General features: G+C 42.0%; 1 protein-coding gene across 4 annotated transcripts in view; it reads left to right on the top strand.

Moving 5' to 3' along the window:
- Positions 1 to 10075, top strand: part of FAM222B (family with sequence similarity 222 member B) — a 243900-nt gene extending 233825 nt beyond the window's left edge. For all 4 annotated transcript variants that reach the window (XM_044054421.1, XM_044054424.1, XM_044054423.1 and 1 more), the window contains exon 3: positions 6522 to 10075. In XM_044054421.1, coding sequence (XP_043910356.1) covers positions 6522 to 8029 — 1508 coding nt within the window. In that variant the 3' untranslated portion in view covers positions 8030 to 10075. The remainder of the gene's footprint in view (positions 1 to 6521) is intronic.
- Positions 10076 to 12127: the final 2052 nt, after the last annotated feature.

The raw sequence follows: 12127 nt of genomic DNA, 5'->3' as shown, positions 1-12127 counted from the left end.
TTCTAAAAACCCCCTCCCCTCTGAAAGGGAATCCAGGTCCTTAGAGAGATGGGGTAAGAAAGTTTACACCTCTGCTACTTTGTCAGCTAGAGCTTTGAACTGCCACTTTCATATGATTCAATATCAAGAGTTTATGCTTGACCAGTTGACTAAAAAGCTGTCCTCTGAAGAATCTTTAGATGAAAAGTATGTTCAAGAAATGTTACATAACATACAGCAGGTTAGTAACCATTCTTTAAAATGTGGCTATGATGCACTGGAGGCTTCCTTTAGATCAGCCATGACTGGCACAGTTATCAGAAGGCATGCATGGTTGAAAGAGCAGGCATTACCAGACCATGTCAAATCTAAGCTTTTGGATGCACCTATGGACAAGGTCAGTTTATTTGGTGCCCCCGCACAACAGGTACTAAAAAAGATGGAAGAGAAAGCAAAATCTGTGCAAACAGTGAAAGATTTCTTACAAGTTCAACCTCCAAGGTTTAGCAGGAACTGGCCCTCCAAGAATTGGTCCTTTCCGGACTCCTCTAAGGCACAAAGAGGCAGGAATAGGCGCTCTAGAGGCAGGAACCAATCCAGGGGTGCCTACAGGGGTCGCCAGTGGCAGGGTAACAGCCAACGAGGCACGGATACAGCTACCACCACTACAACAACTCAATCACAGTGACTTGGCGGTGGCACCGCCTACCAGGGAACAACTAGAAGCACCCTTAGGCGGAAAGCTAACATTATTTTCAAGAAACTGGCACTGCATTACAAGAGAAAAATGGATTTTGCAAACTATAGACAAAGGTTACAGGTTCCATTTCCATACACTACCAGGAAAGACAGGAATGCCAAACCTACCACCTTCTCAAAGGGCAGAATCTCTAAAACAAATATCTCAATTATTAAGAATGAGAGCTGTGGAAAAGGTACCATCTATGGAGCAAGGGAAGGGATTTTACTCCAGGCTCTTCCTGGTACCAAGAAAAGAAAACAAATGGAGGCCTATTCTAGACCTGTCCGCTTTAAACACATTCCTCATTCTTCCAAAATTCAAAATGCTGACCCTACAGCAGCTTCTTCCCATGCTGGGCAAGGAGTCTTTGCTGGTAACTGTAGATCTCAAGGAGGCATACCTGCACGTCCCCATAAGACCAATTTGCAGAAGATACCTCAGATTTCTTGCAGGATCAGAGCACTATCAATTCTCAGCATTGCCCTTTGGCTTATCTACTGCGCCCAGAGTGTTCACGAAATGCCTGGCATCAGTAATCGCTCATTGCAGACTTCAGGGAATTCAAATCTATCCCTACCTGGACGACTGCCTGATACAAGCGGACAACAAAAACAGACTATCAGAAGACTTACAAAGAGTCATCTACCTGCTGCAAGCCCTGGGATATACAGTCAATACAAAAAAGTCAAGGCTGATTCCATCCCAAAGAATAACCTTTCTGGGTGCAGAACTGGACACATCAAAACAAATGGCATTTCTAACTGCAGAAAAGAAAGAGCAACTTCCCCTCTACTTCTTGGCATTAACAAAGCAGAGCCATCTAACTGCAAGAAAAGTGCTACAAGCTCTAGGCTTCATGGCATCCTGCATACTACTGGTCCCTCATGCCAGGCTGCATATGAGAAAGCTACAGTGGTACCTAAAGAATTTGTGGTCTCAGCACAAGCACAGCCTAGAAACCAAAATTCCAATGATCCCATGCCTGAAGCAAGAGTTCTTATGGTGGGCTCAGGCCTGTCAATCAAACACAGGACTACCCTTCTGCAAAAGTCAACCAAGACAAACCATCACGACAGATGCCTCAGACCTCGGTTGGGGGGCACACATGATGGGCAAGTGCATTCAAGGCCTATGGACTCAAGACCAGCTGCACCTGCACATAAATCTAAAAGAAATGATGACAGTAAAATTGGCAATCCAGGCATTCAGACCTTTTCTCCAAGAAGGCCAGTTGATAAGGACAGACAACACCACAGTTATGTGGTACATCAACAAACAGGGAGGCACACACTCATACCCTCTATGCCGGCTGGCACTGGACCTATGGGATGTGGCTCTGAGCTACAACATTCAGTTACAGGCAATTTATGTACCAGGGAAGGAAAACATTCTAGCAGACATATTGAGCAGAACTACAACAGATGCCCACGAATGGATGCTGCATCCGGACATCTTCAAAACCATCACAAGAGAATGGGGATTACCACAAATAGACTTGTTTGCATCCCCATTAAATCACCAGTTGAAGAAATTCTGCACGAGGACTTACCACCCACTTGCTTGGAAGGTGGACTCCATATCCTTCAGTTGGAAAAACCTGACAGCATACGCATTCCCACCACTTCCTTTGATGCACAAGGTGCTTCTCAAGATCAAAGAGGAACGTCCGAGGATCATTCTGATAGCCCCAGACTGGCCAAGACAACATTGGTACCCACTGCTGAGGAGCATGTCCCGGGAACAAATATGGACACTGCCCCTGATTCCATTACTGCTGACACAGAACAACTACAACATCCTGCATCCAAACCTAAAAACTCTGCAGTTAACTGCCTGGAACATTACATAACAGCAATTAACCCAAATTTATCCCAAAGGGTTAAAGACATAATCCTGGAGGCTCGTAGACCTTCAACAAGAAAGAATTATGCAGCAAAATGGAAAAGATATCTCATCTGGAGTACTGCAAAGGGGCAAGATGTGACACTGGTAAACATAGCCAACATCCTGGAGTACTTGGCGGAGCTCTTCCATACAGGCCTGTCCTATTCCTCCATCAAGATACATGCATCAGCTATTTCAGCAGAATACAGCTTGGATCCTCCTGTCTTCTCGCATCCTCTGCTCAGACAGTTTCTGAGAGGAATTGAAAATGTAAAACCTCCCAGGAAACCTCCATTGCCAGCATGGGACTTGAACTTTGTGCTAGAAAAACTGACTCTACCTCCTTTCGAACCAGCAGCTACAGCAGAATTGCAATACTTATCCTGGAAGACTGCTTTCCTGCTGGCAATAACTTCAACAAGAAGGGTCTCTGAACTACAGGCATTAATGGCAGTACAACCCTTCCTGATCTTCCATCAAGATAGTGTCCATGAGAACAAATCCTACATTTATGCCTAAGGTGGTATCCAGAGTCTCTTTAAATCAGGCTATCCACCTTCCTACATTCTTCCCCAATCCACAGAACAGGGAGAAAAGCTCTTACATACCTTGGATGTACACAGACAATTACGCTACTACCTGGACAGGACAAAAACAATAGAAAAACTGACCAGCTTCTGGTAGCATATGCAACAGGAAAGGAAGGAAAACCAATTTCTAAACAGACAATCTCCAAATGGATAGGAAATTGCATTAGATTTTGTTACTCCTACCATGGAAAGAAAACTCCAGAGAACATCAGGCCTCACTCCACAAGGGCTACAGCCACTACCACAGCTTTCTTACGAGGAGTGGCTACCAAGGACATTATAGAGGCTGCTACTTGGACCTCCGTGCATACATTTGCCAAGCATTATAACTTACCTCTATACTCTAGATCCCGTGCTGGTTTTGCCACTGCTGTTTTGCAAGGGATCCTGACTACACCATAATCTACTCTCATTTCCTCCTCCCTTAGTTTAGCTATGGTATTCTACCCATTTGTAAAGACTGCAGATGCATCCTTGAAGGACATAGTACAGTTTTGTACCTACCATAAATGTAGATGTCCGAGAGGAATGCATCTGCAGTCAGGATTACCCACCCTCCTTCCCCTCTGAGGTATTCCTAGGGTACTTACCAATCTTCAGCTAGCTTGGGGGGGATCTATTATGGTGTATTTGTTTGTATATATGTACATACATGCTTATTTTGTGTGTTTGCTCTCTACTATTTGGAAACTTTGGCATTTATCCAAATTTAGCCATCCAAGAGGGCACCTGGCATCTGGGGCAAGAAACACTGAGGAAAATGGCGTCGGCTGATGCCTTTATACCCGAATGACTGCCGCAATGACGTCGGGTGAAGTGCGACACCAGCCGAAGCCAGACCCAGACTTTGGAATCCGGCCGACCGAAGGGCTGCCTGACGACAGGACAACCCATTTGTAAAGACTGCAGATGCATTCCTCTCGGACATCTACATTTATGGTAGGTACAAAACTGTACTTTCACAGACATCTCAGGTTTTGTCTACACAAATCCATGTCCATCAGACAATCTGACTGTCTCCTTCCACCCTAGAGCTCTGGGGAAGGTAGTGACCAAACAGACCATCTCGGCCTGATCTCCAAGGTCATCACCTTCTGCTACCAACACCTCGGAAAATTCCTGTAAGGTAGTGTAAAAGCACACTGCACCAGAGCTATGGGCCTCTTCAGGAGCCTTCTTTAGGGCACTAGATACCTCTACTACCCTCGAAGCAGCTACTTGGTCTTCAGTTCACACCTTCACCAAGCATTGCAAACTGGACCATATTTCTAGAGCCAGGGCAGGGTTTGCCAGGGCTATCCTTACAGATTCCTGGAAACTGCTTCCAGACCTCCTTCCCATCCACAATGAGCTTTGGCACTCACCCACATGTAGAATACTGCAACACTAGAATAGAAGGACATAGAAAAGTTATGTAAAATCTTAACCGTAACCATAGGTGTCCTTCTCTTCAATGTTGCAGTATTCCTTCCCACCCTCCTGTTAGGTTACATTTGCCATTATGGATGGCTCTGCCCTCCTTGGACTGGCTCAGACTGGGGCCTTCAGTTCTGAGGGCTGGTGCATGCAGATGTCACTTTTATGGCCCACATACTGAGCCACGTCAGAGATCCCACACACCACTGAGGGACTGAAAAACTTTGGAATACTGGCTGGACGTACGCGAAGGAAGAAGGGTAAATCCGCGTGTATATTACTGCAACATGGAAGAGAAGGACATCTATAGTTATGGGTAAGATTTTTCACTTTTTTTTCTGAGGCAAGAAAGCTCTAAGATTTGGTGTCCTAACCACTGACTCTTACTCTTACTCTTCTCGAGCTGTACTGTGATTAGAGCACATGAAACACTGCCTAAAGTTTTGGAGGGTGCCAGTCATCATTGACAAAATGTGTCCCATATAGCTTGGCTACTACAGCATAGTTTTATGGTGAATTTACTTGCACAACTGTACATTTCTTACGGTATAGGCGCATCAATGCACCACAGTGCCAAGAGGTCAGATGTTTTCACAGTCTAATTTTCCACTGTGTATACTTTTTTTGTACACAGTTGGAAATGGAAAAATGTTACATGTACATCTATTTTATTAGTGAAATGTTAATTCAAAATACAGCAACATCACCATTAAGAAGTATGCCATTGTTGAATGATTTTGGTGCACACATGAGCACCTGTTAAGATTAACAGCTAACTAGAAAATATGCAGTATCCTAGAAAGTCTTTAACAAAATTTGTATCTGGAATGATATTTTACATGCAACCTTTCCATGATACTAAAACTAAGCAACTTCTGAAGTAATTGGAGGATAGTCATGGTAGATCTAATTCAAATTAAATTAATCTATTGATTCCGTTCCAGGCAGTAATCTTGATGTTGGCCCAATACTTTACATAATGTAACTGTCAGCTCACTAATACTAGTTCCATGGTAACCACTTAACTATGTAATTCTTCCAGTAAGTTTTTTTGTAAAGCTGCTTTGCCAAGTATCCAACTCATCCCCTTAATAGAATCACCTTTTTTCCTGCTACTAGTAAATTTTGTTGTCTCATGTTTAGTACGAGTCTTTTTGGTATCATGAAATCATAAGCGTTTTAAAATTTTCCCATTTGCAAGGTTCTAGCTAATAATTTGTCTTGACACCTGAAGGTTGCACATCACCAAAATCTGTGTACCACTGTACCTAAAATTATTTTGCATCTCCAACAATGAATCAGCATTCAGAAACGTTCTTTATAACCTGTAGGGAGTGTAAGCAATTTACAGACAGTACCCTGCCAAGACGCTAAGTATTCCACTGCATTTTGAAATGTGTAGTGCTGATTCATAGTAGTGCAAGTGGTACAGATGTGAAAGTACATTCTGAATCTGCACTGCAGATGCTCATTTCTAATTGTCTGGTGTTTGGCAAGAAAATGATTACCACATTGTATCAGTACATGTATGTGTGCAGTAACCAGTGTAATTGTTGAATAATGAAGTAAGCTGTTCATCTGACTGATTCAGTCAGTGCAGATTGTCATGCTTTATAGTACTTTAATTTCATTGTCTGAAAATTGTTATTCTAGCGATTGTAGATTTGACAAATTATCAGCAACGGGGTTTACCATTGTCTTTTATGCCAGCAGATACAGCCAGATGATGAGTCTTATTTGTATTGCTTAAACTGATTTTCTGACTTGCCATCCTAAAAAGTATAGCTGTAGAGGAGCATTCGATGTGCTTTCAGCTGTAGAGGAGCATTTGATGCACTTTTCACTATTGTGCTGTAATTGCTTTGGATTTGAGTAGGTACAGTTTATCATCTTTCTTGTTTTCTCTTCAGGGGACACTACACAGAAGATGAGATCTGCAACATATCCAACACCTGCAGAATTGGATGCTTATGCTAAGAAGGTTGCCAATAGTCCACTCACTATAAAAATTTTCCCAAATAGTGTGAAAGTTCCTCAGAAGAAACACGTTCGTCGGACTGTCAACGGACTTGATACATCTTCCCAGAGGTATAATCCTTATCCTGCTCAGGCCAGCACCAAGTCAGGTTTGCTAGCAATAGTTAAAGTTCCAGTGAAAGGAATTGTGAAAGACTTTGACGGGAGTCGAGCACGATTGCTGCCAGAAGCAATTATGAATCCACCATCTACACCGTATGTTGCACAGAGCACTTTAAATCACCCCCAGGTTTTGTCACACCCACAGACTTTACAACATGCACAGATTTTGCAGCAGCGTCAGAATCTGTCTCAGCAACAGACGTTACCACACCCTCAGACCCTACCACAGACTCTACAACACCCTCAGAACATGCCCCACCAACAGAATCCATTGCTACAGTCAGGTCTGCATGCAAGCCGAAAGATGCCAGATTCTGATGCACCTCCAAATGTGACTGTGTCTACCTCAACCATTCCACTGTCTATGGCTGCCACCTTGCAACAGAACCGGCCTCCAGACTTGAACAGCATTGTTCACCAGATTAATCAGTTCTGCCAGGCGAGGGCTGGAATTGGTACTACCTCAGTCTGTGAGGGACAGATTGCAAACCCCAGCCCTATCAGTCGCAACCTGCTTATCAATGCAAGCACGAGGGTGTCTGCACACAATGTCCCTGCACCTATGCCTTCATGTATTGTAAATACAACAGATCCTGCTGCTGCCACTGCTGCTGCTATCCCTGTTGCTACTGCTGGAAATGTCCCCATGGTAAATATAAGCAGGATGCCAGCTGGCTATCAGAATGACATGAAATCACTCTCCTGGAACCAGTTGCAACTGGCTCATCTGCAGCAAGTCTCTGGGGATAGCGCTGGCCCAGCTGCACATCCTGCAAAGCATCCATTGCCAAGGGAGGTTCCTGCACCTGGATTTCCAAACAAAGCTTCCAGCTACCCTCAAGAACTGTGTATAACTCAGCCTTTCACCTTGAAGCCTGCTGTTGACAAACCAACACCTTCACCACCTGTCAATGGTATACAAAACACTTTGTCATACACAAATGGACATTATTTTCAACCTATGTGGAATAACATTCTGCCTACACCAAACAGTGACAGCTCTGGATCACAGGAGCTTGCCGTGCAGTTTCATGGAGGACAGCCAGTTGCAGCTGCATTGGATTGTTCAGCAGGGACTCATTACAGAGTTGCCACTGGCGTACCAGGCCAGAACAACATGATGCAGAGCATGGAGTACCTAAGTGGGGATTTCCAACAGGCTTGCTTTAGAGATCAAAGTATGGCCATGTTGGGGAAGGTCCACAGATCCACTATGGCCCGGGCTCCAGAGCCCACTGATAGTCGAAATATAAATATTCAGCACCCAGGGTATAGATAAAGCTGCAGTCACTTAAGTACACAGAAATAAGAATAGTCTTAATTTTGATTAATGAAAACAAATGTTAGCAAACTTGCAGGTGATCATTATGAGTGACTGTTACAGCACAGGACACTTTGTTTTGAGGCTTTGCATCACTAAACCTGTTGGAAGCATTTGGCTTGATTTACACTAAATGTGAACTTAAAAGGCATGCGTGCGCACACAAACTTTTGTTCGTAGTTTACTCAGTATCTAACAGTTTTTAATGTGAATTTTTGCTACAGATAATGTATAATGCACAGATTTTGTTAGCTTGAGTAAGTAGAAAGGATTTTTTTTTTTTTTTTTTTTTTTTTTTTTTTTTTTTCTTAGTCACTGCTATGATGATGATAGCCTGATCTTGCAGCCTCCTTCCATTTCTGGCAGAACATCCATGGGCTTAAGTCACCTTTATTGCACTAACCTAAGAAGAATTGCATTTGGAAGAAACAGTTGATGACACTGGCTGTGGACCTCTCTACTCTGTTCAGCTTTGTATGTTTGTTTGTATGTTTGTTTGCCTAGTTTATTTGTTTGCCTACCCACTTTTAAGTTTGCATAATAGTTGGAAGCAGCAAGATTAAAATAGCCATTAGTATTGGTAGCGGAAAGATGGATTTTCTGTCTGACCTTTGGTAGAAGCTGTGTGACAGTAGCTTGAAACTGTTTGGTGCCTGTCAGCACAAGTTGGTACTGTAGTAGAAATTAAATCCTGCTTTCTTTGCTTCCACTACCAGTCTGTTAGCAGTTTGAGATTGTAGGTCCACGATGTGTGCATGTGCACATTTTCAGACTGGTGATGCGTCCTTAAAATTTAGCTTTAGTTGAGAGTTAAGCACTTGGTTTGCTTTTTATGAGCAGCAGCTTCCAGATAATGTATTCAGGTCCATAATACTTTGGTGTCCTCAATGGGTTTGGAATTTTTTTCTGGCACCTGTGTACTCCCTCCTTGTGTCTGTCTTGTCTGACTGAACATAAAACACATGCATGACCTGTTTAGTAGGCATGTACGGCTGAACACGTTATGTTGCCAGAAGTTCTGTGTAAACGTTTGTTGAAGTGTGAAACTTGTCCTGAGCTTTCATGTTTTTCAGATGGTGTGTGTTTATATACACACGCAACACTTGTAACCACAGAAACATAATGATCACAGTCAAGTTTGAAGTGACAGAAATCATTTATTTCAATGTACACTGGCTAAAATGCTATACTACTGTACCTTTGTGTAATATTTCTGTATGGATGTTGCCCTTGTAGTGTGGGTTTGATTAGTATTGTGTATGAATGACCCACTGGCCTCCTCCCACAGCCCTTTAACAGAAGCCTTAAGGATTGTGCTCCGTGACCTTTCCTTTGACAAGCATGATTTAAAAAAAAATGCTTAAGTTTTTCGAAGTGATATTCTAGTTGGATAGAAGTAATAATGCTTAGATTTCTTAAAATTGAAAGTTTAGATGGAATATTTTATTGTAATTTCTTTTTAGTTTTGTGTAGTTCTGGGCAGTAAAAAAAAAAATCCTCTTCAGGTTTCAACGCTTAGGTTATGCATTTTCTGATGTCTAGAAAATAGTACACTAATTGCTTATCAGTATTTTATTTTTTTTATACTACACTGTACCCAGAGGTATTCACTTGACCGTAAACTACTACAGTACTGTTGAGCAACTGACCATTAAAATTTAATTAACAATAAATTATTTGTGGGGAAATGTGACCCTGTATTTAAAAACATTAAATATTATGCTTAACGGTGGTAAAATGAAGTCCTAATTTATTGTTTTTAACTTCTCATTCATTTTAGGGAAAGTTGGCAATGTCTGAACAAAAGTCTGATTGCTCGCCATGCAATATTTGCTCCACCCATTATCTTTAGAAAGCTAGATTTGGGTGTGTTTTTTTTTTCCTCATTAAAATTAATTTAGGGTTGTGCCATATGATTTTTAAGTTCTCTGTTTTGTTGATTGTAAAGTGTATTCCGTTTACGAATACATCCAAGTTAAATAAAGTACTGTTTGAAATCTGCAATTACATTGCTTTTGATTGCCATCTTGGTGCAGTTTTTATTTTGGAGTGATCTTTCCACAGTTTCTAATCTGAATTTGTCATGGCAGCTGTGGATGATGCATTGTTAAAAGTTGGGGGTAGTAAACAAAACTGAACTGCAGCTTGATGCATCATTTCCTTAATGTACATAGAGTGGCAGTAGTGCAGTTATACAAGAGCTAGCATTTAATTGGGCTGATTTTAGTGAGCACTTGATATTTATGCCATTACAAATGTCATTGTGTTTCTGATGTAGGGGACTTAATGTACTTTGCAGGGAATTTGATCGTTCTAACATGGGAGAACCCACTTAGCTACTTTGAGGCACTCTGAACAGTAATGTACTTGGGTAAACCGTGTCTGCCCTCTCTTGTAGCCTAAGCCCCTGCTTTTGGTGTGCTTGCATGTCATTTGCAACGTCCATGTGTACCAAATTTATGGAGAATAACATCCCTCAGGATCTCCAGATGTTCTTTGAGTGGTCTAGTACTGATTATCTGGATTTCTACCTGCAAAAGGTCCTGTGTACGGCCCGACTTAGAGAGCTAGTCTCCTTTAATCTTACTGGCCCAGTAGACTCCCTCCCTCATGCATGCTAACAGGATATATTGGTAGTATAAAACATCTGTTTGGGCCGTCTTCATGTATTTAGATACTCAGTTGTCTGTAGTAGTAGAGTATGCTGCTTGCGTCACCAGTCCTTAGAGGTGGCATGAATCAAAATTACAGACTAGTATCACATTGGGGAATATTTCTTATCCTTGTTTTTAATCTGCTATGTTGTAGATGGCAGGTTCCAAGGATGAAAATTGCCTTTGCTGCAGGTTCCAAGGATGAAAATTGCCTTTGCTGCAGTAAACAACATCCAGGAACTTTAACTTCCCATCTGATGTCTCTTGCATCTGTTCCTTAATAAGTAGGTCTTTGGATCTGCCTTTTGATTAGTCTTTGGCCACTCGAGGCTTTGGATCCAAAGCTTAAGCTCTTCCACCTACACACAACTCCCTGCAAAGCCCAACATTACCTCCAATCTTGTTTGCCATTCTTTTGAGAAAAATGTGGATCTTCTTCGGGTGTGGGTTACATTGTAAGAAACTTTCCATTGTTACTTCTGTCTTCTACGTGTCTTTAGGTGCTTTAACCTCTGTACTGTAACTATACCCTTATCTCCCCTTTTATAGTAAATTTAGAATATTGGTAGTTACTCACTTATTTCCTCACATCTTTTGCCATCTTTCTGTCAAAAGAACTTAATCTTTTATATACTCTAATATACATATTTTTATTTTAATAACTTATGATTGCTGTTTTTGTTGTGATCTTTATAGCATTTGGGTTTTAAAAAATGTGTCCTTTGGCCACAAGATACCAAATTTATGCACTTGAAATGTGTGTACTAGTTCGGGTCTACTTTCGTAGATGAGCAGTTCACTATCTGCTCTGCCTTTGATACCTGAACTGCTTTTGAGAGAAAGAACAAACTTGTTCTTATGGACTTCTCTCTGGAAATGGGGGAGGATTGTCAAAGACTTAACCTGTTGATTCTGGAGCTTTCCCTTCTTCTAAAGTTTTCGAATGTATCTAAAGGGTATAAAGTCATGGGACCTAAATAAAAGCTCAAGGAGCCAAGAAAGCGCTTTCCTGATCAGTCTTTGCTCTTGCTTCTTTGGCACCACTGCCAAAGTCCTAAAAGTCTTTAGCTCTAGCACTTTTTGTCCAACCAGTCTTGATCTGATCAGAAAGTTCCCCCTCTCCCAGAGCCAGTCTTTCCTCTGCTCTGAGCACCCTTTCTACAGGTGCCACCAGTTGTCAAGACCTCTTCCTCCTCTTGCTTTTTCCCTATGGTGTCTCTGGTCACCCAGGAACCTCTCTGAAACAGATGTGGATCATTTGATGATGAAATTCCTCAGGATCCATATTCAGTTGGAGGGCCTGTTGGATCCGACCACTGCTGGACCCAGAAGCTATGTTTCTTCCCCTTATCCAGTAGTAGCAGTTACCTCAGTCTGCTTGTTGGGTTTGAGTTACAATCAG

Source organism: Protopterus annectens, chromosome 13.part0 (assembly GCF_019279795.1).
Source record: "Protopterus annectens isolate FY-2018-M chromosome 13.part0, PAN1.0, whole genome shotgun sequence".
NCBI lineage: Eukaryota > Metazoa > Chordata > Ceratodontiformes > Protopteridae > Protopterus > Protopterus annectens.
Note: the sequence above shows the minus strand (reverse complement) of the source record. Positions and strands in the feature narration are given on the sequence as shown.